Source organism: Geotrypetes seraphini, chromosome 2 (assembly GCF_902459505.1).
Source record: "Geotrypetes seraphini chromosome 2, aGeoSer1.1, whole genome shotgun sequence".
In the NCBI taxonomy this organism is placed as follows: Eukaryota; Metazoa; Chordata; class Amphibia; order Gymnophiona; family Dermophiidae; genus Geotrypetes; species Geotrypetes seraphini.
Window position 1 is genome coordinate 212,994,339 of NC_047085.1, and position 27,391 is coordinate 213,021,729.

A 27,391-nucleotide genomic window follows, 5' to 3' on the forward strand; every position below is an offset into this window, starting at 1 on the left:
GTCTGTTAGAAACTATGAAAGCCAGCAAAATATAGCGCAACACTAATATATACAAAAGAACTGGGAATGGAATATCTAAAATGCTTATGAAAAAATAACCCAGTTCACTTAAAATTAAACTATACATTTTGGCATTATAAAGTCCTCAGAAAAAAGGTTTTTGAGAGACCAAAATCTAGAGTCATGCCCCAAGTGTAATCTCTCTTTTTTTAAATCATAGCACTGAAAAGCCATTTAGTATTTTTTAAATTATGCAATGCATTCAACATTTGAAACGTGAATCAAAAAAATGTATTGACTTTTGTCTTTGTAGAATGTGATGAATTGTTAATGGGTTCTGACGTGTTTTGCAAAAAGCTTACATTGCATTACAGTACATTTCTAGACTGCAAAACCTTCCAGATCGATGTTGTGAGGTTTGTTAGTGGCCCCCCACAATATATGGTTGGTGGGGTCACTTGAGAGGCGCCCTTACAAACGCCAGGTCCCAGGTTCAGTTCCCTCACAGATGATTCACCAGGAAGTAGAATCAAAGAGGCACAGCCAGAGGTGATTGCATAAAGAATATATTATAGAAATAGGCTTACAGAAAAGTAGTATTCATAGGCATTACAACAATTAAGCATTACAATTAAGTAGAGAGCAAAGCAGTTTCCCTGCCTTATATAGTCCAGAAGGCAGGGAGAGAGAAAAGGGGGATGGGGTGATGCTTCGTGTTCCATAGAAAAAGAGAAGGATAGACAGAGAGATTGAGAAAGAGAGAGCTCAAGAGAAACAAGAGAGGACCAGAGTGCTAAGAGCCAAGAGATAGCTTTTTGTGTGTTGCAGAGAGGAGGCTTTTATAGCTTGGAATCTTATTCTGAATATAGAAAACTATTGAGCTTCAATAGAAGTTAAATCTTCCCCTTCTTAGTAAACTTGTGCTAGACAGCCGAAGAATAGGCTATGGTCAAATGTAATTTCCAGTATGCCTCTAACAATAGTTTCTGATTAACTTTAGTTATCTGTGCACCTGGACCCATTGTCCTAAGCACCCTCTTAATCAGACATTAATACCTTTTAGCTAATCATGATTCAATCAGGGCTACTTAAAACAGTCTCCCTGCCCTCAGGGTCTATCTGCATTCACATGCCAGAGTCAGATTGATATAATTTCCCATAGGCCTTCGCTGACATAAGTTATGCCAACTGAAAATGCTGAATGCTAGCGATAGCTATGCTGACAGATGTGGTTTACATAACCAAGAGACTATACAACAACAGAACAGTGATTTACAAAAGAACCATCATGGATGTTAGTTCCCTAAGAATCTTACAAATAAAGTAGATATCAGTAACTTTCAAAAGTGCATATATGAACCTGAAGATGCAATTAAATTTCGAAGCTCAGTATCCCAGTTAGCTGCCTGATATGCAATCATTCGATGTAAGAACTTCTTGTAGACACAGCCTCACACAGGAGGAACACAAATAATGAAGTAACCTGTAAAAGGTGATCTACATTGAAAAACGTAAATTGATCCAAGAGGTACCAAAGTGCTTGGCCATGTAAAGCTTTGTAGCAAAATATTCCAAATTTAAACAGTACCCTGGCCTCAAATGGAAGCCAGTGGAGCTCTCTCTAATACGAAGTGACATGATCAGATTTCTTTAAATTAAAAATCAGACACACTGCTGCGTTCTGAATTTTATGTAATCTATCTAAGTTTGACCGTTGGCCTGCAAGATGGACCGAATTGCAGTAATTTAAATTTCTAAGTACCAGGGACTGAACCAATATTCTAAATGATGTAGAGCTGAAGTAAGACTTAGGGCTTATTTTATGAAGGTGCGCTAGCGGTTTTAGCGTGCGCTAGTTGCTAGCGCCTCCATAGAGCTGGCGTTAGTATTTTCTGTGTAGCACGGGGTTAGCGTGCATGGCATTGTAGCGCATGCTAAAAACACTAGTGAACCTTCATAAAAGGAGCCCTTAATCATCACAATTTCCATAAAATAAAAAAGTATTTCTTAACCAGAGCAGAAGTAAAGCTTTTCATGGTTAAGTTCCTGTCCAAAAAAATACCTAGAATTTTAATTTTCAAGTCAATAGCATAGATATTTTTCTATTGTCTTATTGGAAGGAGAGGCAAAAAAAAAACTTAGTTTTGTCTGAGTTAAGATTTAATTTGTATTCCCCTGTGGGACACCGCATGGGTTACTCCATTTATTGAAATAAGTTCCATTGAAATGTACTTGATACGTACGGGATTTTAAGAAGTCCTGAAACCATTGGAATACCTTCCCAGTAATCCCCATGGTATCCAATGCAAGATGATGTGATCACAAGATCAAAGGCACAATTTACCGTATTTTTCGCTACATAAGACGCACTTTTTTCTACCCAAAAGTGGGTGGAAATCTCTGTTCGTCTTATGAAGCAAAGATGCAAAATTTGTATCCCCCGTACAGCTGCAAAACACCTCCCCCCATGCACAACAGCCGCACCACCTTTTTAAACACCACTCGCCACCAGACCACCTTTTTAAAACAACCCGCCACCGCCGTACCTTTTTCGAGCAGGCTGGTGGTTCAGCATATATCCCTCCCTCAATTGCTCTGTACTATTTCCGGGCAGCAGGCACATGAGTCAGGAGCGTGGAGGTCAGGACCAAGCTTTACATGCTCCCGCTTAGGCCCATGCCGCTTTCCGATTGGCTGGGGGCAGTTCTCGCGGGTACCTGTTGGTTCAGAGGTGAGCCAGGGCAAGAGCGATCCTCCTGTGCTCCTGCCCCATGAAGTCTCACTACTCAAAATGGCTGACATGAGTTCCCATAGTAACCTCATAAGAATGCAGTGAGTCTGTTTTATATTCAAGTCAACCTTTTTTCACCCTTCTTTGGGGGGAAAAAGGTTACTTCACTTTATATTTGGATGGGTTTATATTTGAGTATATACGATAATACAGTCTTTTGATTCATGTCACATGTGAAGGAAACAACAAATTTAGACCCTTATCTGGCTTAACTATTTAAGCAGATGCCTATTGCCATGAGTAGATGGCTGACAGTAATGTAAATCAACTACTGCAAAGGGGCACCCTTATAAGGGAAATGGCGTTGATGAATTTAAACCCTCTACTGAAAGGAGAGAAGATGGATGATAAAATCTACTCTAATTAAAGACCTGTTGCTAATTCTCCAAATCTAGCAAAAGTAATAGAAGATGTGGTAGTTAGTCAGTATGAAGATTATTTAGATGCCTGTGGATTATTGAAGGATTCCTAATCTGGGTTCTATTCTTTGTTCAGCACGGAAATTGTATTGGCAGCAATAATGACAGATTCTTTAGCACTTTCCAGACCGGTATAGGTTAATCTTACAAGTGGGTATATATCTCATCATGACCAGCAGGTAGAGACTGAATCAAAACTGTGTATATCACATAAGAGATAACTTCCCCCTATTCCTATCAGTCTTCTTTCAGTCTCCAGCAGGTGTGAGTGAGCTGTACCCATCTCCCTTGGTAGGGCTATTGGAATTTGTTTAGGGATCCTAGTCCCCGTTTTTGTGCCGGATTGAGCTTGGGTGGGCCCTGTTTGGGGGTCCGTCCGACTCGGGGGTGTCAAACCCGGTGGGTCTCGTGCTGGGTCCCTCCCACCTTTTTCTCCACCTCCCCAACATTTTTTTAGAGGTGCCTCAGCAGTAAGCCTTGCCCCCTAAGTCTAGCAAGGCATGCTGCTTTGAGAGTCTATTCTATAAAAAAAAAATCCTGAGGTAGTGCCAGTCTAAAGGGTTGCTTTCCCTTTAAATATGCTGTCAATTACTGTATTTTTTTACTAACTGGCACTTTTATTCTAGCTAGGTTGCGTATGGACCAATTGAGTACTTCTCAGGAGAAGTGATGCACAATTTGGTACAGATGCGAGGCACTCACGGCCGGCTTGAAAACAGCTGTTTGGGCCGGTGCGGTCGTGGAGCTCCATCGGCAGATGCTGCAGGCGTTCAGGGCTCCCTGGCCTTAGTGCCTCGTGAGTCAGCAGAGAGCAGTCGGGAACCTGGTCTTCCCCCACCGCCCCTGGAGGGATTCCCTCTCAGCTGAATTTTGTTAACAGCTGATGCCGGCTTGCCTGCTTTAGCGGCTGGGACAGTTCAAGCTTCCCAGCCACAAGCCCTGGAGGGGTTATTTTTGGACAGGAACTTCACCATTTTAATAGACAGGCCCCTCCATTTTGTCTGCAATCTCAGGTGACCTTTCTCCTGTATTGGAAAAACAGGAGCAGGTTTCAACTGGGTCCCCTGCTGTGGCATTTACATTTTTCTTTGTGCAGAGCCTATTTTCAGGCGTCTGCGGGTCCCACGTGCGCCCAGGGGGTTTTTGGGGGTGGGGATCCCTCCTCACCCCCTGTGGCTTTGCCTCCTTCTTTTCTTTTAGCATCCACCCTTCCTCATCCAAGCACCCGCGGGTGGATTAGGTTGCGGATTGGTGGTCAGAGGAGCATGTTGGGCTGGATGAGGACCTGGATCCTTTTGAGGAATTCCGGGATCCTCTCGGGACTGCCACTGGCAGCGGGGCAGCGGGTTTTTTGCCTTCAGCGAAGAGGCATCCGTGATGCGCCTTTTTCAGAGGGATGAGCTACCAGACCTGATTCAGCAGGTCTCAGTGCTGTGTTTTGAAGAAGCGCCACCGGAGACCCCGCGTGTGGGAGACCCTCTTCTTAGGTGGATTCGTGCTTTTCCCGCTCTTTTCCTATGCATCAGTATATTCGGGATCTCGTACTGGCATAGTGGAATGCGCCGGAGGCGCCGTTTCGGTTGGTGCACACCATGGCTCATTTGTATCCCATCCCAGAGGGGGATAGGGCTACTTTGAAATCACCAGTGGTGGACATGGTGGTCTCAGCGATTGCTAAGCGCATACCATTTGGTTTGATATAACGGCTAAAGTGGAGAGCGGCCGCACGATACTTAAAGTCCTAGATTTCAAACGTACGGACTTTAATGCAATGGGAAAGTACCTGAAGAAAGAGCTGTTAGGATGGGAGGACATAAGAGAAGTGGAAAGACAGTGGTCTAAGCTGAAAGGAGCGATAAAAATGGCTATGGACCTTTATGTGAAGAAAATCAATAAAAACAAGAGAAAAAGGAAGCCGATATGGTTCTCCAACCTAGTGGCTGAGAAAATAAAGGCGAAAGAGTTGGCGTTCATGAAATATAAAAACACCCAAGAAGAGGAGAGCAGAAAGGACTACAGGGTGAAACTGAAAGAAGCCAAGAGAGAGATACGTTTGGCGAAGGCACAGGCGGAAGAACAAATGGCTAAAAATGTAAAAAAGGGAGATAAAAATTTTTTCAGATATATTAGTGAAAGGAGGAAGATAAAAAATGGAATTGCTAGGCTAAAAGATGCTAGGAACAAATATGTGGAGAGTGATGAGGAGAAAGCAAATGTGCTAAACAAATACTTCTGTTCTGTGTTCACAGAAGAAAATCCTGGAGAAGGACCGAGATTGTCTGGCAAAGTTACACGAGAAAATGGAGTAGATTCTGCGCCGTTCACGGAGGAGGGTGTTTATGAGCAACTTGAAAAACTGAAGGTGGACAAAGCGATGGGACCAGACGGGATCCATCCCAGGATACTAAGGGAGCTCAGAGAGGTTCTGGCGAGTCCTATTAAAGACTTGTTCAACAAATCTCTGGAGACGTGAGTGATTCCTGGGGATTGGAGGAGAGTGGATGTGGTCCCTATTCATCAAAGTGGTCACAGGGATGAAGCAGGAAACTACAGGCCGGTGAGCCTCACTTCAGTTGTTGGAAAAATAATGGAAGTGTTGCTGAAAGAAAGGATAGTGTATTTCCTTGAATCTAATGGGTTACAGGATCCGAGGCAACATGGCTTTACAAAAGGTAAATCGTGCCAAACGAACCTGATTGAATTTTTTGATTGGGTAACCAGAGAGCTGGATCGAGGACATATGCTAGATGTAATTTACTTGGATTTCAGCAAAGCCTTTGATACAGTTCCTCATAGGAGGCTGTTGAACAAACTTGAAGGGCTGAAGTTAGGACCCAAAGTGGTGAACTGGGTCAGAAACTGGCTGTCGGACAGACGCCAGAGGGTGGTGGTTAATGGAAGTCGCACGAAGGAAGGAAAGGTGACTAGTGGAGTCCCTCAGAGTTCGGTGCTGGGGCCAATCCTGTTCAATATGTATGTAAGTGACATTGCTGAAGGGTTAGAAGGAAAAGTGTGCCTTTTTGCAGATGATACTAAGATTTGTAACAGAGTAGACACCGAAGAGGGAGTGGAAAATATGAAAAAGGATCTGCAAAAGTTAGAGGAATGGTCTAATGCCTGGCAACTAAAATTCAATGCAAAGAAATGCAGAGTAATGCATTTGGGGATTAATAATAGGAAGGAATCGTATATGCTGGGAGGAGAGAAGCTGATATGCACGGACGGGGAGAGGGACCTTGGGGTGATATTGTCCGAAGATCTAAAGGCGAAAAAACAGTGTGACAAGGCAGTGGCTGCTGCCAGAAGGATTCTGGGCTGTATAAAGAGAGGCGTAGTCAGTAGAAGGAAGAAGGTGTTGATGCCCCTGTACAGGTCATTGGTGAGGCCCCACTTGGAGTATTGTGTTCAGTTTTGGAGACCGTATCTGGCGAAAGACGTAAGAAGACTTGAGGCGGTCCAGAGGAGGGCGACGAAAATGATAGGAGGCTTGCGCCAGAAGACGTATGAGGAGAGACTGGAAGCCCTGAATATGTATACCCTAGAGGAAAGGAGAGGCAGGGGAGATATGATTCAGACGTTCAAATACTTAAAGGGTATTAACGTAGAACAAAATCTTTTCCAGAGAAAGGAAAATGGTAAAACCAGAGGACATAATTTGAGGTTGAGGGGTGGTAGATTCAGGGGCAATGTTAGGAAATTCTACTTTACGGAGAGGGTGGTGGATGCCTGGAATGCGCTCCCGAGAGAGGTGGTGGAGAGTAAAACTGTGACTGAGTTCAAAGAAGCGTGGGATGAACACAGAAGATTTAGAATCAGAAAATAATATTAAAGATTGAACTAGGCCAGTTACTGGGCAGACTTGTACGGTCTGCGTCTATGTATGGCCGTTTGGAGGAGGATGGGCAGGGGAGGGCTTCAATGGCTGGGAGGGTGTAGATGGGCTGGAGTAAGTCTTAACAGAGATTTCGGCAGTTGGAACCCAAGCACAGTACCGGGTAAAGCTTTGGATTCTTGCCCAGAAATAGCTAAGAAGAAAAAAATTTAAATTGAATCAGGTTCGGCAGACTGGATGGACCATTCGGGTCTTTATCTGCCGTCATCTACTATGTTACTATGTTACTATTTTCCAGGCTTCGGGGCTTTCCTGGGGACGTTTTTATCAGTGCATGCAGTCCTTTTGGGGGGGGGGCCTGTCGGAGAGCTGGGAATCCCTTCGCTGGTTCCCCCGCTGCCTGTCCTGCCCTATGACTCTTTGCCGGCGCCCCCTTTGGTTCCGGTGGGTGCCCGGCTGCGTGAGTTTTTCCCCACGTCGCCCGAGATCACGTCTGATTAGTGGGTCCTGGAAGTGGTGCGGGATGGTTATGCTCTGGAGTTTGCCCGCTCTCTGCCAGATCATTTTCTAGCCTCTCCATGTCAGGCGGCATGGAAGGCTCAGGCCTTTAGCCAGAGCCTTCAACACTTGCTTGATATCCAAAAGTGCAAATGCTAGCAGTGTCTCACTTCCGGTTCACCACACAATTGGACCCCTGAAGAAGACTTTTTGTCGAAACGCGGACCATGTTGGGTCCTGTATCCCTAGTGGACTAGGCCCTTTAAGGCTCTGATGTGGATGATTTACTTTTATGTGGATGGAATTATTTTATGTGGATGATTTTAGTGTACCTTTGGAACTTTGATACTTTCAAATAAAGTCTATTTGGGAACATCGTCACTCGACAGATTTTTTTGGTTTTATATGGAATGACGCAAAATTGTTGTATAGTCTGAGACAAGTTTACATAAAGGTTCTGAAATCTGACTGAATTTTCAAAATTTAGCTAAATCCATTTGTAATTCACATAAACCATCATGGCACAAAACCATCGTGGGTCAGGGTCCTTTCTTCTGAAATTTGCTAACAGCTTAGGATGATTTCAGCTCATAGGTTGTTTAAACAGTTGAAAACATGGCTCTTTCAAAAATATTTAAAGTCAGATTGAATAGTTGTGAATTATTATTCTTGAAATTTTAGAGGAAAGCTAAATCTAATCTATTATACCACTTATTAATCGCATTACAGTATACCAAAAACATTCAAGGCGATTTATATTCAAAGAGGCCGTAAAATCTATGGGAAAATACAAAAGCAATCAATAATTAAAATATCATCATGTATGGAATTGTTTGACTTTGTTTATTTAGTTTTGTGCTGTATTATGTGATCCACCTTGAACTGGAAGGTAAAGCAGAATAGAAATGTGCACGTTAATGTTAATACAGTGCTACCTGGTAAATCATGTTGGCCTTTTATAACGATTGTCTAAATTATGTATTTAACTGCTTATTTTTTTGCAGCAAATGATTCAAGAAGTGATGCAGTCTTTGGTTAAACTTATCCGTGGGGCTTTGCTTCCTTTTAGTCTGAGAGAAGGAGAACTAAGACAGCATGGTGGCTGGGAAATGAAATCTGAACTCTCTGGTGTCTGGCTAACTCATGTTGTTCATACTATAAGGTATCTGCAAGGATGTTTTGATAACCTCTCTATTGTTTGCTTACCACTATTATAGCATGTTACTCTATAGAGCAGTGTTTCACAAACTGTTTTTCACAACAGTGTACCTCTTGAGATTTCTGGTGTGCCGTGACACACTGGGGAGGAGGAGAGTCCTTTAGGCAGTCAGCCGGCGCAGATGGCTCTCCTTTTAGCCAGAGTCTCTCCTTCTCTCCCTGCATCTCCCGGATCCCTCCACTGGCGGGTCACGGCCAGATGGGCCTCTACGCACTTTGGGGTGCCTTCCGGCCGGGCACTGGATTTAATGTGCTGCCAGCCAGAAAGTTTGCGAGACACTGCTATAGAGTATGGTTCATGAACATATATTACATAGCTTTATTTCAGAAGAGTCATTGTGTTGACCATGTCCATCCATATGTTCCTGCCACTGATCGTTCTAAGTACTATTTTACATCATCTTTGATCTTCTCTCTTCATTTACCAGCAAAATATCTGGTTTTAAGAAAGGTTTGGACAAGTTCCTGGAGGAAAAGTCCATAGTCTGTTATTGAGAAAGACATGTGGGAAGCCACTGCTTGCCCTGGATCGGTACATGGAATATTGCTACTCCTTGGGTTTTGGCCAGGTACTAGTGATCTGGATTGGCCACCGTGAGAACAGGCTTGATGGGCCATTGGTCTGACCCAGTAAGGCTATTCTTATGTTCTTATGTCCTTTCTGTCCGCCCCATTTATGTTTTAAGTTTTGCTGCTTTTTTGGTTCCTAAAACATTTGGTGGACATATGTTCATGGTGTTTATCCTCTTACACTCCTTTTGAAATTTCTTCCCTTCAGCTTCTTATATACAGTCTTAAGGATTTTATTATATAGAAAATACTTCCTTCTAATATTTTTTTGTAGCCCACCAGATCAGTTTTTGAATCACCTCTGTTTTACCTCCTTCATTCTCTCTGTATATAGCTTATAGTGCTGATTGTTCACAGTAACAATCGTACCCCCCCCCCCCCTTTTTACAACTACACTTCTCCCTCCGAATCCGCAATTTCAGTATCCGCGGATTCAGTTAGTCACAATTTTTTTTTTAAATCTAAAATTTTGGGCTATTTTTAAGCCATCCAAGCCATCCCGGAACCTTACTTAGTGGTCTAGTGGTGAAGCGGAGCAGGAGCGATCTTCCTATGCTCCTGCCCCGTGCAGAACCATCATCAGAATGGCAGCCATTCTGATGACGGCTCTGCACGGGGCAGGAGCATAGGAAGATTGTTCCTGACCCGCTTCACCGCTAGACCACCAGGTAAGGTTCCGGGGACACAGGAGGGAGGTGGGGGTGGGCCAGAGCCAACCGAGAAGTTATTTGCGATTTTTCACACTTAGCAGTCCAGCTCTGCACCTAACCCCCATGGATACAGAGGGTGAAGTGTACCTTTAAAGCATCATATTCCTTAAACCAAAATTCACAACTATAAAATGTCTGCAGGAGCCATAGAGAGGCATTTTCAACATGACTTCCAAGTCCTATTTTGGACGTTTTGTGAAAAACATCAAAAAAATTGAATGACTAATAGTAATTTTTGAACCAGAAAACATCCTATTTTTTGTTTAAAAAATTGCCATTTTCTAGACATTTTTGTGCTCAGTGCATCCATATTTAGGTACAATTTAAAAGAAAAGAAGTCCTAGGGAAAAACAGACAAAAACAAGCCATTGGGATGTTTGGGGGCCATCATTTTAAGTAGACTGGCCATGCAGACATTCCAGCAGATCAGTGGGGCAGCCTATGGGGCACTTCAGTGCACTTAATATAAAAGATCTCGGGTACAACTTTTACCATATCCCCCCTTGTATTGTGAGCATTCCATGATTAGGAAAAAGAACAAAACTTGTACCTCAATGTGTATCACTACAATAGCCCTCAAATGACTACCATATCTGATGCTGTCATAGAGTATGGCATGTCACATCATTGGGAGTAGGAGGGGGTCAGTGACCACTGGAGGATTTAGGACATCTTTTTGTAACTTGGTCATATTTAAAACAAGTCTACACAAAAATCTCAATTTTTGCCCTAGATATTTTGGTTTTGTTCTATTATGGCAGAAAAGCATCTAACTTTAGTGAATATCTAAGATCTACCCAAAACAAGCCTCCTTGAAATTTGGATGAACTACAGAGAAAAACATCTCAAATCAGAATTTTAAAGATTGCAACTTCTAGTGCAATGTGTCTAGTAGTCCTGAATGGTAGGGTTATCCATCTGAACCCGCAAGTTGATTACAGAAGAATGTCACTCATCTTTCAACACCACCTTCTTACCAGCAGGCTTGCTTCTGCCCTCTCTGTTTTTCCTTCTTCAAGCAAGTTGAGAAGGTGGTTTTTTGATCTGCTCTGTGGTTTGTTGTTTTCATATTTTTTCTTGCAATACAGTTGAGGCTCGGTGCTCAGGATCTTTACCTGGGAGAAGATGCAAACTTGTCGTGGCACGAGAATTTTAGGGGGTCAAGGTTCAGTCCGACATTCGTCTAACTGGCAGCCTGAAGACCACATACTGGAGTTAAATTGAGGCAAAGATCTTCTCCAGTTTCCGAGCTGCAGTTCTGAACTTGAAGCAGTCAGGCACCACCTATGGAGAAAATCATGGGAGGAGGGTCTGAATTTGGAGGTTTTGAAGGTTCCTGGGGCATGGGATATGGTCTCCTTCTTCTAGAAACCCTTTTTGACATTTTTTGTCTTTAACTTTCCACCCCTGGGCTGTTTTTAGTGCCAAAATTGCTGCCACAGCAGCCATCTTGGATTTCCCAATTTTAATTTAAAAGCCTCTATCTGCCTTAAACCCCCTTGATTTTAGTTAAAATCGATAGTTAGGGACCCTTAAGGCCTTTCTACCGCTATAGCATGCCAGGTTTGTGCTGAATGTTCAACCAAGGTGTGTTCATGTTCCATGTGCTCAACCTCCTCTGAGTCCTCCAGGGCCGGGGATCCACAGGAGTCTCATTCTCAGGGGAAGAGATAATTTCCAGAGCCCTCCAAAAGTGTATTGGTGAAACACAGATGCATAAGTGCCACGGATCCCAGGAGGCCACTAAGGAAGTCACTGCAGGGGTCCTCAGGGCTGCCAGTTCAGGGCTTTACCCTGGATTATGTCAGTCTGAAGTGAAATGCCTATTTAAATTGTTGGGGTCTTTCCACAACTACTACAGGCACATCGAGGAGGGGAGGAGGACTGCGGGCATTTTCCCTCAGTCGACTCCACAGCCAGAAATGGACCCAGTACTGGAAAAGATGTGCAATCAGATAACGGCTGGGATGATTGGGGATCTGATTCTATGCCATTACTGTCCCAGGGAGCAACTTCCTAAACTAAACTAAATCTTAAATTTATAGACCATGTCACACACCCACCATCCAAAAATGTCAAATGAAAAAAACTATATGACAACCTAATAGCCACCAAAGCAGCTAAACTGGACAGACAAATTACCATTCTGTTGTCATCGACCACAGAGTACAAATCCTTCAAGAAAGATACTAAAACCCTACTCTTCAAAAAATACATAAAACCTATCTAACACAACTAGTTCCTACCTAAACATGACCAGTTCCTACCTCAACCCCACTTCTAATTACCCAACTAATGCTAAAAGAACTCTATTTATCCATCACTTACCACCTTAAGATCTCGACAATTCTTTGGTAATTCTTATTACCCAACATTTATCACCTTAAGATAACGACAATTCTTTGGTAATTCTTATGTAACTCTTATGACATCTCTTATGCTATTCCTGTAAAGTTTTATGTAAACTTTTTATGTAATCTCTGAAAACTTTTATGCAATCCGCCTTGAACCACAAGGTATTGGCGGAATAGAAATCACTAATGTAATGTAATGTAATCTTTATGAGAGTAAAGCTCAACTCGGTTTACAAAAATTAATATAAAAGATAAAAAAGGAAGGCAGATTTATAGTTTGGTGAATAACCAGGTTTTTAAATGTTTATGGAAGATTTGGAGAGTATCCAAATCCCTGGCAGATTCTTGTTCTCAGCATAAGACCAGAGGTCAGGAGGCAGTGATCACCCTAGACCAGAGGGAGGACCCTACTGGGCATTATATCTTCAAGGCAACCTCGCTGTCAGGCATTATTGCAAGTTTGCAGCAGGAATTACGAATTGGAATCCCTGCAAGCTTCCACGATACAGCGCTCAGTTATGAGCGGTTCCTTATTGTAGACCATGTTCTTTCCCTCACATCCAGACATCACCAAACTGATTACAGAGCTGATTGGGAGTTCACTGCGAGTGACTAGAGCCTTGTCCAAGCTCTACCCGATGGCTCCTGATTTTCAACAAACCACGAGCTCAAAGAAGAAGGACAAACTATTACAGTTACAGGATGTCAGGAGAATTTTTCTCTGTTACCTTGAAGTTAACAATGAATTTAAGATCTCAGATCATCATTTTGTCCTGACCAGTGAAGCCTAACGAGGGAGGACTGCGTCTAAGGCCTCGATCTCCAGATGGATTAGAATGACAATTTCTTCCTCGTACATTGGCTATGGTAAGCAGCTACCAATCTCGTTGAAAGCACACTCCACTAAAGGAGTGGCTTCCTCATGGTGGGGGGAGGCTCAGGCAGTTTAGTCAGAGGAAATTTGTAGAACAGCTACATGGTCCATTCTTCCTACATTTACCAAGTTTTTTTCTAATGTTATACTTGTTACAGAGCAGAGCAGAAGTATAGTGTCAGGGAGTTTCCCTGTTCCCTTCTTTTCTGTTATGTCTCCTATTATAGTGGTTTTTGACTGCTTTTGTACAATCTAAGAGGACAGGAGCAAGTTTGCTGGGAAGGAGGTGGAGTTGAAAATGCACTACATCCTTCTGCAATCAATTTGCGCATTCAAATGGATAACCCTACGGTTCAGGACTACTAGACACATCTACAAGAAAGATTATCGAGGTAAAAACCTAATCTTTCTTTAGGGAATAATAATGCAATAATTCAATAAAAAAATAACAGGAGAGAAAAACTCCAAGAAGTAAAGTTACTGAACAGATAGGTATTTAACAAATAGATAAGTTTTAAGTAGCTTCTAAAGGTGAGATAATTAAATTCTGTTCTTAAGGGTGCTGGAAGGTCATTCCAGGTTCTTTTAGCTGCAAATGTGAAGAGGGTGTTGATTATTCATTTGTATTTCATTCCCTTAGGTGAAGGAACAATCAGTTGTAGGTTGTTAATCCTCTGAGGTGAAGTGGGAGGTGGAGAACATATTGACTGTCTGTTCTGCCGAGCTGGCATTCAGAGCATGGTGCACAATGCAGGAAAGCTTAAACAGGTTCTGAGCATTTACCGGTAGCCAATGAAATCTGCAATAGTACTCAGAGATGTGGTTATATTTCCTTAAACCGAAGATCAACCTGATTGCCGTGTTCTGAATCATTTGAAGCATATTCAGTTGATTAGAAGTTATGCCTGCATAGAGGAAGTTACAGTAATCTAATTGAATTAGGACCAGAATTGCAAAATGATTATTGTAAAAGTCAGGTTTGATAAGTCTCAATTGTTTAAACAGTAGAAAATTTTTTTCCCCAAAGGTTGGAGATTTGGGGTCCAAAGGATAGTTTAGAATCTAAAAGGATTCCAAGTACTCTGGAAGTCGTCTTCACTTTTAGTGAAGCATTGGAGGGCAAAGTCAAGCTTGTAGGGACAGATTGTGTTTCACAATGGAACCAGAGTAATTTGGTGTTAGTGATGTTTAACTTTAGTTTATTGGTGAAGGGCCCAAGAGTAGATTTTTTTCTTTGTTTTTGAAAACTGTTTTAGGGAGATCCTTATCATCCGTATAGAGTGGGATCAAGAGGAAGATAGGATAGCAGACATTCATCGTCTCAGAAGTTGAGGTTTTCCATGCAAACTTATAAATATGTTGAAGAGCACAGGTAAAAGCGACAACCCTTCAGAAGAAGGTGCCATCTTTCCAGACACAATATTCTCTCTTCATGAGGAACTCTTTAAACCAATAAGGAACAGTTCCAGTAACACTGAGTTCACTAAACTTATTCTTCAGGAACTCTTGATCAACTGAATCAAATGCAGCTGATATGTCAAACTGTAGGAGGATTGACTGTTGCCCTTTACTTAGCATTTGTTTGATGTTAGTGGTTAATGTGAGTAGTAGTAATTCAGTGCTGTGCTGGGGCCTGAAATCATAGTGAGAGGGATGTAAGCAAAAGTTATTTTTCCAGGTAGTCTGTGAGGTTTTTTTTATATACTAATGTTTCCAGAAGTTGTGTGAGTAGAGCTATTCCAGCAATGGGTCTAAAATTGGAGGATAAGGCGGTGTCAGCCCCTTGACCTTTAGGGATAGATATAACAGCAATATGACCCATTTGAGCTGCACCTCTAAGTTTTTTTGTATTGGTTTTTTTACTATTCTCATCATGTTATTCTTGTCTCATTTTTAAAGCAAAATACTATTGTATTGGATTTTCTGTATGAACTTATTCCAGGGATTATGTCAAATCTAATCATGTTATGATCACTGTTATCAAGTGGCCCTAGCACCATTACCACCATTACAAGCACTGCACTAAGAGCTAATGGAGTACCTCTTCTTGGTTCCTAAACCAGCTGCTCCATAAAGCTGTCCTTGTATCAAGGAATTTTAGCTCCCTAGCATGTCTTGATGTTACATTTACCCAGTCAATATCAGAGTAATTGAAATCACCTATTATTATTGTGTTATCCAGTTCATTAGCCTCCCTAATTTCTTATAACAGCTCAGCATCTGTCTGTTCATCCTGGTCAGGTGGATGTAGTACACTCCTATGACTATCCTTTCCTCCTTTACAAATATAATTTCTATCCATAGGGATTCCAAGGTATGCTTTGGTTCCTGTAGAAATTTTAGTTTATTTGATTGAAGGCCCTCCTTAACATATAAAGCTATGCCTCTACCGATTCATTCCACCCTTTCACTGCAGTATAATTTGTAAGCTAGTATGACAGTGTCCCATTGGTTATCTTCCTTCCACCAGATCTCAAAGATGCCTATTATATCTGTCTTTCCTTTAGTACAATAAATTCTAACTCTCCCACCTTGTTTCTTAGGCTTCTGGCATTTGATAGACATTTCAAACAATATTTGTCATTCCCGTTTACAATTTTCTGAGCATTTGATGAGGATGATTTGCAATCTTTAAAATCAGTCTGCTCTGTATTTAAGGAAACCTGGCATACTGTAGTCTGTATTGCAACCTTGCTATTGGGATGCCCTTTCTTCCCTACAATGATGATATCTTTTAAAGATACCTTTTTCTGAATCATGCTCTTTTGAGCGACTGTTGGCCTTCCTCCAGTTTCTAGTTTAAATGCTGCTCTATCTCCTTTTTAAATGTTGATACCACTGATATGTGAGAATAAATGTCCTGCTGTCCTCAGAACATCTGCTACAGATGAGTAACTTAATCATTTTGCTTTATTGTGGTCGCTATCTAAATAAATTTTCTGTTGGTTAAATTGCATCTGAACTATTTTACTCTCTATTTTGTTTTGCACTAGGCTTAGTTATGAATCCTTGAGTGCCCTGGAAATTCCAAATGATATGCTGCAAACAATCCAGGATCTTATTCTTGATCTTCGCTTGCGTTGCATTATGGTGACTTTAGAACACACTGCTGAAGGTAATCAAGGGAGATGGCTATGGATTAATGCTTACCTTTTGTGCAGCTATAAGGGCAAATTTATAATTTAGATGCCCACACTTAACACGCATACCCTGCCTAAGTGCTACTCTGCAAATACCTGCTTAACTTACATAGAGCATATTTGCAAGATAGGTGTACACATGGGCAAGATATGGACAGGGCTCCCACATGTGTATTCTGTTACATTTAGCTGCCTATACATTCCAGTCTGGTTTACAAACTGGCATCTAAAAATTAGGCACACTGATATCAACTTATGCTACTCTTCTGTAACAGTATGTAGCTACCTGGGTTGTGTTTTACTGTACAATAGGTTCTCACCATGTGGCCTCAGAGCTTCTAAATGGAGGTGCCTAGTTATAGAATTGTCCTCATTATTTTTATGTTGTAGTAGTAATTATTTACATTTGTATTTTTGTTTGGTTTTGCCTCACACTTTTCAGTATTCACTCAAGGTAAGTTATATTCAGATACAGTGGATATTTCTATGTCCTCCAAGGGGTTCAAAATCTAACTTAGGGCCTATTAACAAAGCTGCTATATGCACTAATGTGTGCTTAACGCAGCAAAAAATGGTATACTATAGGACAGTGTTCTTCAACTTTTTGACACCTATGGACCAGCGTAAATAAAATAATTATTTGTGGACCGGCACTGGTCTGCATACTGGCAGTTGAAGAACACTGGGCTAAGTCATGGGCCAGACCCTGCCCATCTCCATCTAATCTCTACCCCAGACCCCGCCCCATAATAGTACTAATTGTAACACAATTTTTCCATTCATTTTTCATATATACACACACACACACACAATATAATCGTATTAACAAAACATAATGGTTAACCACAAAATTAAAATACACAAAGCACACCTTATGCTTCTCAATATTCATTCTAATCAGTACACAGATAACCCTATGTAAATACGGGACCAAAAACTAAAAGTACTAATATATACAAACAAACCCTAAGATGCAAGACTCTGATTGCAGTACAACCCCAGAGGAAAAGAAACAAATGCATTTCTTCCTGAACAGACAGCAGATGTAAATCAATCACTAAAGTCAAACATAAAATAATTCCCCCCTACCGTTGTTGTCTCCCTCCTTCCATGCTATACCTTGCCTTCTGGCCTGCTCCTGCCTGGTCATTTTATGCCGCCCCCGGTGTTATCTTCCAGCCGGCTTGCGCCTCCTCAGTGCTTCAGTGTTACTGGGTCAGAGAGAAGGCTTCCGGGTCAGGCACCTGACGCACATAGGAGCCTCTGCCCACAGCTTTGTGCACTGCAGCACTGAGGAAGAGGGAGCTGGCCCGAAGACAATGCCGCATTGATCGCACCATGGATTGGCAGCTGAAGAACACTGTCTCTGGCCTGATGCACTTGCTGGCCCTGTGAACAGGCAAGAAATTTCTGTGGACTGGCACCGGTCCATGGACCAGTGGTTGAGGAACCCTACTATAGGGTATGCTGAGGTGTCCTGTGGTAATTTTTGGATGTGCGTGTGCTACCCTCATACTAAAAAAATATATATTTTCCACAGAGTCGGCATGTCTTAGGGAGCTGAGTGGGTATGTTTTGTGTTAATCAGTTGATGCAACTAAGTTACCATATGCTAACTGACTAGCGCATGAGTCCTTACTTCCTTCAAAATGGCTGGTGGTAAGGGCTCACACGCTAATTTGATTTAATGGACACAGGATAATAGCAAAATTAGCGTATGATCATTGATACAAAAAAGTAGGAAATTCTGACATTTTTACTCCAGTGGTAAAAATGGCTTTAGCATGCAGGAAAGACCCGCATAAGAATATGCTAAGGCCATTTTATACTGCTGTTTGGTAAAAAGACCTTTTAAAGAGAATTGGTAATTGGTTTGACTTGTTTTGTACCAGAGAATATTAAAACCTAAAAAAAAAAATCATCTCCTGAAGATACCACAGAAAATTATGATGTCATGTATCTACTAGAAGAATTCTGTGCTAAAATATTGGAAAATTCTGCAAAGCTCTGAATTATTTATTTATAATTATTTTGCATAGAAGCCTTCAGTCAAAAGAGCCTGGTTCCTTCATGGCCTAATATATCCCAACTTTCTCCCTGCCCTGGCTGAGAGACACATCCCAACTAGCTTAAATCCTCTCCTTAGGCATAAACCACCCTTACCTTGCCCCTATCCCAGAAGGTTCAGACCTCGGTATTCTCTACCATCTATCCAGGATGAACATACCCAACTTTCCTTTCTCTCTCTCTCTCTCTCTCTCTCTCTTACATAGACACAGATGCAGCTTTTCCCACCCTCAGGAGCACACGTACATATAGCTTTCCACTCACCCAAGATACACACCATCTAAGGTTCTTTTTTCTGAATTTTCCTTGCACCTCATGAGGTTTCTCTCTCTTCTCCCCCCCCCCCCCCCCAGACACCCTAGTTTTCTACCTTTCTGTTAGAGTTGTTCAAAGTTCTAGATCAAACTACTTAAGTAAAATTTTAAAAATAAATGTATATTTTATTAATAAAAATCTAAATTATATAAAATGTAAATTAGCATGGGCTCATGCTGATGTCTACAACACAGTAAAACCCACGTTAGTTGCTTAACGTAGCTTAATAAAAGGGCCCCTTACTTTAGATCTGAAAATTACTTTAAAATTTACCTGTGCTTATTTAAACTTGCTAAGTTGTGAGGGCTCTCTTTCAGAAGAAAATTGATCCTCTATTTTTGTAAATTGAAAAGTACATGTATGTTTACAACATCCTCTCAAGGACCTCCTCACTTTATTAAATGTAAAAGAATACATATAGTAGACATAAAGGATGCAGTTTTTTATGAGCCCATTTCCATGGTGACGAGTCAAAAGAGCTCAGGACAATCGCACGCCGAGAAAACCGCTCGGACAAATGCGTGCAGGACGTCAGCGTGCCGGATTAAAAGTTAACTTTAAAGTGACCCCCCCCAACTTTACTTAGAAGTGTTGCCGCTGCCGTTGGGGGGGCAGGGGAAACCACACACACACACTAGAGAGGAAACTAATTTTCCACAAAAAAAGAGGGAAAAATTAACAGAGCGCATTAAAGTTAACTTTTAATCCAGTGCGCTGACTTCCTGCGCGTATTTGTCCGAGCAGCTTTGTCGGCATGCGGTTGTCCCACGTGTTTTAGTCTATGTACCCATTTCCACAGGTAAAGCACAGTTTAACCTGCAGAAATGGCTTAAATTGCTTTCAGGTGCTATGCCATTATGTAGTTTTTCTTATTTTGAAGTCTTTTACAGTGTTGCAATTAAAAAGAAAACCTGCTATCTATTTTATACAGAAGTAAAGCGACTGACTGAAAAGGAAGATTGGATTGTTGATAATGAAGGAATAACATCACTTGTGAGTTTATTTCTTTATTTTTAGGTATCCAAATTTTATATGCTGATGTAGAAATAGTTCTAAATCTTTAGGGCTGGAAGCATGTTTTTAAGGTAAAAGTATCAACATGAGACCAGGGCAGGATTAATTCATCGAGGGTCCCTAGGGCCCCAAGTACGCTGGGCCCCCCTGCCCCGCCCCACCCCACCATGCGCCCAGGCGGAAACAGAAAGCTGCGTCAGAGGAAAGCTTTGGGCAAGCAGCACCGCTTGCACAATTACAGTTCCCGTTGTCTTTCTTACCCGCGTTGTTTGCTTGTCTTACTTTCCGTCGATTGGGGGGGGGGTGCGCATTGGCAATCGGGGGCGGGTTGCTAATCAATGCTGGAGGGGCCCATCGCCGTTTGGAAAAAACAATGTTGATGCCCTCCTTCATCGGACTCCCCTGACCATTTCGGGCCCTAGGCACTTGCCTACTTGGCCTATTGGTTAATCCTGCCCTGCACGAGACTAGTTTTTCAACCTTATCAATATGCTGAGCTAGTATGCAAAGTCAACATAAAAGCAGATAGACTAACAATCAATGTGAAGTTCGGTATGATCTTATTCATGTAATCCAAATCAGTTGACACTGTTTCTCTGTTGTATAAACAAAGGCTATCATTTATGTACCTGAAATAAATTTCACTGTAGGAGTATGTTGACTAGATTGACCTCTGTGTTTATAGAAGACACCTTTAAGGCAATTCAAGTGGGTGAATAGCAATTTAGCTAAGTAAGTTGGTAGTTAGAAGTTTGCTTGCTTATTAATATGGATGAATGCGTGTACTGGTCTGACTATCAGCCTGACTAGACATCCCCCTAGAGAGACACAATTGGGAGAAGAACCCTTAAGCATCTACCATTCTCAAGTTCTGCATCTTTGAACTTCTCTTTCAGAAGAGGTGGGACCGAGCAAGCCTTGAACTAGAGAATAGCATAGGGACAAATTTGCCCCCATCCCCACGGGATTTATCTCCATCCCCGCCTGTCCCATCCCCGTGGGTTCTGTCCTTGTCCCTGTCCTATCCCTACAAGCTCTGTCCTCATCTGCACAAGCCTTGAACACTTATGTTCAGCATTCATTCTTTCATATCTATAATATTGACAAAGAATTTCCCACCAGAAAGTAACGTTCAATCTGTCCCAGTTCTTCCAATTTCTCGTTATTAACTGCATGGCCACCCCCGTCATAATAAGAAGTAGTCTGAATTTTTTTTCATCTTAGGTTTCAATAAAGTCCCAAATAAATCAATGTCATATGGCAGTGGAATAGAAGCCTCCACTATCCTGTTAATTTTACCCCAAATTGATTTCCAGAAATTGAGTATCAAGGGACAGTAAAACAACGAGTGATCCAGTGTCCCTACCTTAAGATGACAGTGCCAGCATCTATTAGACTTTGAACTATCCAACTTTTGTAAATGAACTGCATCCTATGGAAAATGGGCCTTCATGTTTTCAACATTACACTTTTGGGGGGGCAATTTAAAAAAATGTCCTAGCAGAATGTTTCATTTTTGCAAGTTGGTTCATAAAGTGCACAAAGCCATGGAACTGGATGAGAAGTATCTGAAGATAGAACGGGAAATCAGAGAGGATCAGGTGGATCTCCTGAAGAATGTATTCAATAGAGGTTTTGTAGATTGGAAATGCTCCATAAATTTGGTGAAGAGTGGCTGTGATCTGTTTTCACAAAAATAACAAAGAGGAGGTAAAAAATTGCAAGCCTTGCTTTGGTGGTTGGAAAAGTAATGGATTATTTGGTGTTCTTCTTTAGAAGTCTGCAAACATTGGAAGATTTACGTTTGACATTATTATTACTTCTACTCTCCTCATACTGACATGTGTTCCATCTACATTTTATTCTATTTTGCTGTGTTTAAGGAATTTTGGATTTTTCCATTTGAGGATTCCAAGATTCTTATTTTAGAAGAGATTGAATCTTGGCATCCTCTTAGACTCAAGTCTTTCTTTTAAATCCCAAGTTAAAAAGTAATAAAAACATTTTAGGTTTTATTTATTTTCTAATTTAGAATAGTAATTTACCGGTAGTTGAAAGACTTGTTGAGTGGTGATAATTTTTGAACTGATATATAAGCTTAAGTCATACCTCATTATGACTACAATGCTTTGTATTGTGGATTACCTCAATTGTACATTTGACTGCTTCAGATAATTCAGAACTGATGATGCTTGATCGATGAAAACTATTTCTCATACATGTCCTAATACACCCGTTTTGCAAATACTGCTCTGGCTTCCTTTTGCTTTTCGCATTCAGTTTAAAATTCCGATAGTGACTTGAAGGGTCCTAGATAACTTTAGGTTATTAATAACATTGAACTTTTTCAACCACTATTAGGTAATGATTTAAATCCACTTCATAAATTTATAACAAAAAAAACCCCATCACTTATCTAGATTAAAGTTACTGGTGCCTTTTATGTTCTACGGAGCTTCCGTTTCACTATATGCTTAGGAGTAACCGTTAAGTAACTTGTAATGCAGAGAATGTAAATGCTGCTCAAGTGTTGCAGTAGTTGCTACTCCTATATTAAAGGGTGGTCTTAATTAAACGGTCATCACATTAACTTTCCACCTATTTTACTGCAACACTACAAGTTATTTAACTGTGTTAGTTCCTGAGGAAACACATAGTGAAACGGAAGCTCCGTACAGCAAACGACACCGGTTGCTTTGATCCAGAAAAGTGATAGTTTTTTTGTTAGACATTTCTGCAATGGATTTAAATCATTACCTAACAGTAATTGAAAAAAATTCAACGTTATTAATAGGAGAGGTCTATCTGACTTATGATAGCTCCAAGTTAAGGTAACAGAGTACGTGAAACATATTACTTAGGGACCCTTGAATTTTCCTCCTTTAATATTAATTATTAGAAAAAAGAAATATTTTTAAATAGGTCTATTTATAGCTACTGATATTTATAGATTAAAATTAGATTATTTCATTGTTAATCTTTGATGCATATATTTGTTTTATTATTTTTGGTGATTGATTTTTATGTTTGCTCTTTTGTGTATGTTTAATATAGCATGCTTAGAATTTTGGGATAATGCAGGCTGTAAATATTTTAAATAAATAAGTGAAATGCAGTTGACATTTACAATCCAGAGAGTTGCAAGATACAGGGCAAAGAGGTAGATCATGCCAATTGAAGCTCACGGATTTCTTTGTTTGGGTAACTAGAGAATTGCTGCTGCTGCTACTACTACTACTACTACTACTATTACTATAAATGATAGAAAAAGAGCATGCACTGAATCCAATCTAGTTGAATTTTGGCCTTTGATACCATTCTGCATAAAAAGTTCATGAATAAATTGAGCAGTCTGGAGATGGTTCTTAAAATGGTGGTCTGGATTAGAAATTAATTGACGGATAACTGAGGGTAATGGTGAATGGAATTTTGTCAAAGAAAAAGATGAGTACGGTAGTGGATTGCCTCGGGGACTGGGCTTGAGGCCCATTCTATTTACTACTTTGTGAGTGACACTGACTTATAAAGACACATGGATACCTTAAAAATGTAGCCTCAAAAGAAGTACTCTCAATCTAGATTGCCTGTAATAAAATTATCCTCTACTTGTGCATGTTCTGAACTTGGCCACCAGATGTCACAATTACATGCTATTTGGAGCTCACCCTGAAGGTTGTAAATGCTGTCTTTTAGCATTCTTGGCTGCCGTTACCTTGAGAATTAGACACTGCACTTATGAGGACACTGAGCTCCTGCACTGCTGCTGAGTAATTGGGCTAGCAAGTGCACTATATTACTATTTAATATTTTGAAGATAGCCTTGTGGTGCATTTATCTGCTAGAATAAAAGCCCCCAGTGGCAGTTGAAAAATAAGCCTCTTCAAATTCTGCTGTTGCTTCTTCTAATCTTGGGCAAGTCACATTGCTGTAAGTACAAATTTAGGGGATTATGAGCCCTCCGGAGCCAGGGAAATACCTACTGTACCTGAATATAACTCACCTTGAACTACGGATAACAAAGGTGTGATCTAAATCCAATAAATAAATGCACAGGGGTAACGGTTAAGTCATTGATTAGTGGAGTACAGAAGAGAACATAGAAACATGATGCCAGATAAATGCCAAATTGTCCATACAGTCTCCCAATCCGCAGCATTCACTATCTCCTCCTCTTCCTAAGAGATCCCATGTTCCCTCTTCCTAATAGATCCCAGTTTTTGTCTCCACCACCTCTACCAGGAGACGATTCCATGCATCTATCACCCTTTCTGTATAAAAGTATTTCCTTACATGATTACTCCTAATCCATGGCACCATCCTTTAACTGCCTATTTCCATAGCAAAGTAGCAGAATCTGGTTTTCCAGGACAGTACTTTTCATTCAGTCATTCATTCATTGGTTTTTTTTTAGATTGTGATATTGCTTGTCAGTACAATGGTAGGACCCTCTTGTCCCCAAAGTGCTTTTAGTAGCTCTGCTTATTTTGTTGTTTCTTTATACTTTCAGCCAGCTCACTTTGAAAAGTGCATCATACTGGCCTTACAGTCACTCCAAGGAGTCCTTGAGTGTAAACCCGGAGAAGCCAGTGTAAGTATACTTCTCTCTGTGATAATGCAGCCCACCCCCAAAATATGAAGCACTTTCATACCATTTTTAAAGAGGGAGCCATATGATTAATTTGTTCCAGAATATAATCAACTACTTCCAACTGTTTTTTGAAGGTTTCCATTGGCATCCAAAGCATTTATGATGCTACACAGTTTTTTTTGTTTTCGAAGTGGTTAGCCAATTTGGTTCAATTTGCTTGAAAGCTAACTCAGCGTGATTATTCTCACCTTGGCTTCCTGAAGGTCAACAGAATGGCGTACCTTGTCAAACGTAGTGTGATATTATACAACAGCTAAGTTTTTGACTAATATTACCAAAGATTTTATATAGTGGTAGCATTCTGTAGGCTTTTCATTGTTTTCTCATATAGGGAATGAGTGTGATGGTATATCTTTTTGCATATAAACATTTAATTTACTGTGTTGAACATATGGAAAGCACCTTTATGGGGATTAAGCAATGATGTACATTTAAGCCAAATCTAGAATAGTCATTAATGATTGACATTTTCCATAAAATTCGAGCTCTGTACAAGGTTTATATATATTTATATTTATATATATATTTATACTGATTGTCTTCTCTATGTAAGTTAGAATAATTTATATAGATTCATAGGGGACATACTTCCCTATTTGTATATAGATATTATGATATCGGGTGAGTTTATTTTGGGATATTTTATAAAGACACCATCAGTATATCCCTTGTAGTATGTAACCCAGAATCTTTATGATTTTCAACTTTGAAGCTACAGTAAGTACTAACCTATATAATTCCTAGTAGTGATAAACTGGTGGACTTTTGTGTACATATTTCTGAAAAAAACAAAAAAAACCAACTTACTTTATTAGATGGACCGATGATTTTAATGATGAAGCTATGAATAGTTGAATACAAGCTTCCGATATAATAGTCCATATATCTTAAATGTTATCATAAAAATTGAAGTTTATGTATTAAAACTTGTGGGGCTTTAGCGTGTGACTTCACTTCTTGGACATATTTTGTATATATTAGTTTGATATTTTATAAAAGCGACATAGTCATATATATATACCTTTATAAAATTAGCACTCATAATTTGATATTCAAATATATATGCACAAATTTATACCTCTTCCAAGGTGGATGTAAATCTATGTGCATATTGTGGCTGGGTGCTGGTCTATTGCTTATAGCAAATGTTGGTTTGGCCGGGTCACTGACCTAGTCCAAGTGGTTATTCCATGGAGTTGGTAGTATTGGGGTAACTGTAGAAATGAGGTAACATCTAAATTCTGATGCACCAAGATAATTTTATTTGACGCATGTTGTCCATTTCTTTTGCACACAAAGCAAATCCTCAAAATATCAGTGCAAATCCAACCAAAACTCAGGAACTTTCTTCTTAAGTAAATTGGCCTAAATTTGGCCTTAAATCAGCTTTAAGAGTTCATTCAAAAATCATAAGAAAACATCAACAATTTAATCTTATGTGCTAGGACAGTTCATTCACCTGCCTCCCTGCAGGCATTGGCTGAATCTGAGCCAGACTTGCTTCAGTTCAGCCCTCTTTCATTTACCCCAATGGCTTAGAGAAAAAAAAAACCCACTTTTAAAAATTCAAACCTTGCTTTAGCTTACTTACTGAAACACTTCCATTGGTTTTAATCACTGTATAAAGCCAGTGCATGGGATCTATCCACCCTTAAATAATCTGCTGTAAGATCCCTCCCAAGAAGATTTATATTATCCCATTTGATCTTAGTATTTTAACAGTGCTTCACACAATGTATGTTCTGTCAGAGCAAGCTTGGTCAACTTTCCCCCAATCAGTTTCTCCTTTTCTGTTTTCAGAAACATTGGCTTGTTTCTGACCCCTTTAATTAATTAATTAATTGCTTCATACCACTCTGATATTGGCATCACACAATTTGAGACAGGCTTTACTTAGCATGAGGGGAAAAATCCAAACAATTCCTCTGCAAGCCTCTTCAGCCTCTGTCCTTCATCATAACCAAACTCTCATATACTTCACTTTGCTAGAGCAGTGCCTTAGCCAATCAAGTAGTGTCCATTTCAATTCTTCAATATCATCCAAATCTTCATTAACATTCTCAAACAAGCCTTCTATTTCCATGGCTTCTTCACATTCAGAACCCCCAAACAACACCTCCCATTACATTTCCCCTTCATGAATGGTCTACCAGGGCTTCAGGTTCAGTAACAAAAGTTAGAGGAATGGTCTAATGCCTGGCAACTAAAATTCAATGCAAAGAAATGCAGAGTAATGCATTTGGGGATTAATAATAGGAAGGAACCGTATATGCTGGGAGGAGAGAAGCTGATATGTACGGACAGGGAGAGGGACCTTGGGGTGATAGTGTCCGAAGATCTAAAGGCAAAAAAACAGTGTGACAAGGCAGTGGCTACTGCCAGAAGGATGAAGAGAGGCGTAGTCAGTAGAAGGAAGAAGGTGTTGATGCCCCTGTACAGGTCATTGGTAAGGCCCCACTTGGAGTATTGTGTTCAGTTTTGGAGACAGTATCTGGCGAAGAACGTAAGAAGACTTGAGGCAGTCCAGAGGAGGGCGACGAAAATGATAGGAGGCTTGCACCAGAAGACATATGAGGAGAGACTGGAAGCCCTGAATATATATACCCTAGAGGAAAGGAGAGACAGGGGAGATATGATTCAGACGTTCAAATACTTGAAGGGTATTAATGTAGAACAAAATATTTTCCAGAGTAAAGAAAATGGTAAAACCAGAGGACATAATGTGAGGTTGAGAGGTGGTAGATTCAGGGGCAATGTTAGGAAATTCTACTTTACGGAGAGGGTAGTGGATGCCTGGAATGTGCTCCCGAGAGAGGTGGTGGAGAGTAAAACTGTGACTGAATTCAAAGAAGCGTGGGATGAACACAGAGTATTTAGAATCAGAAAATAATATTAAATATTGAACTAAGGCCAGTACTGGGCAGACTTGCACGGTCTGTGT

At 40.6% G+C, this 27,391-nt stretch overlaps 1 protein-coding gene across 5 annotated transcripts in view; it reads left to right on the forward strand.

Moving 5' to 3' along the window:
- The window catches only part of EXOC2 (exocyst complex component 2), a 273,747-nt gene that overhangs the window by 161,919 nt on the left and 84,437 nt on the right, over positions 1-27,391 (forward strand). For all 5 annotated transcript variants that reach the window (XM_033934892.1, XM_033934888.1, XM_033934890.1 and 2 more), the window contains exons 15-18: positions 8,545-8,702; positions 16,260-16,381; positions 19,720-19,781; positions 24,310-24,390. In XM_033934892.1, the coding sequence (XP_033790783.1) occupies positions 8,545-8,702; positions 16,260-16,381; positions 19,720-19,781; positions 24,310-24,390 (423 nt within the window). The remainder of the gene's footprint in view (positions 1-8,544; positions 8,703-16,259; positions 16,382-19,719; positions 19,782-24,309; positions 24,391-27,391) is intronic.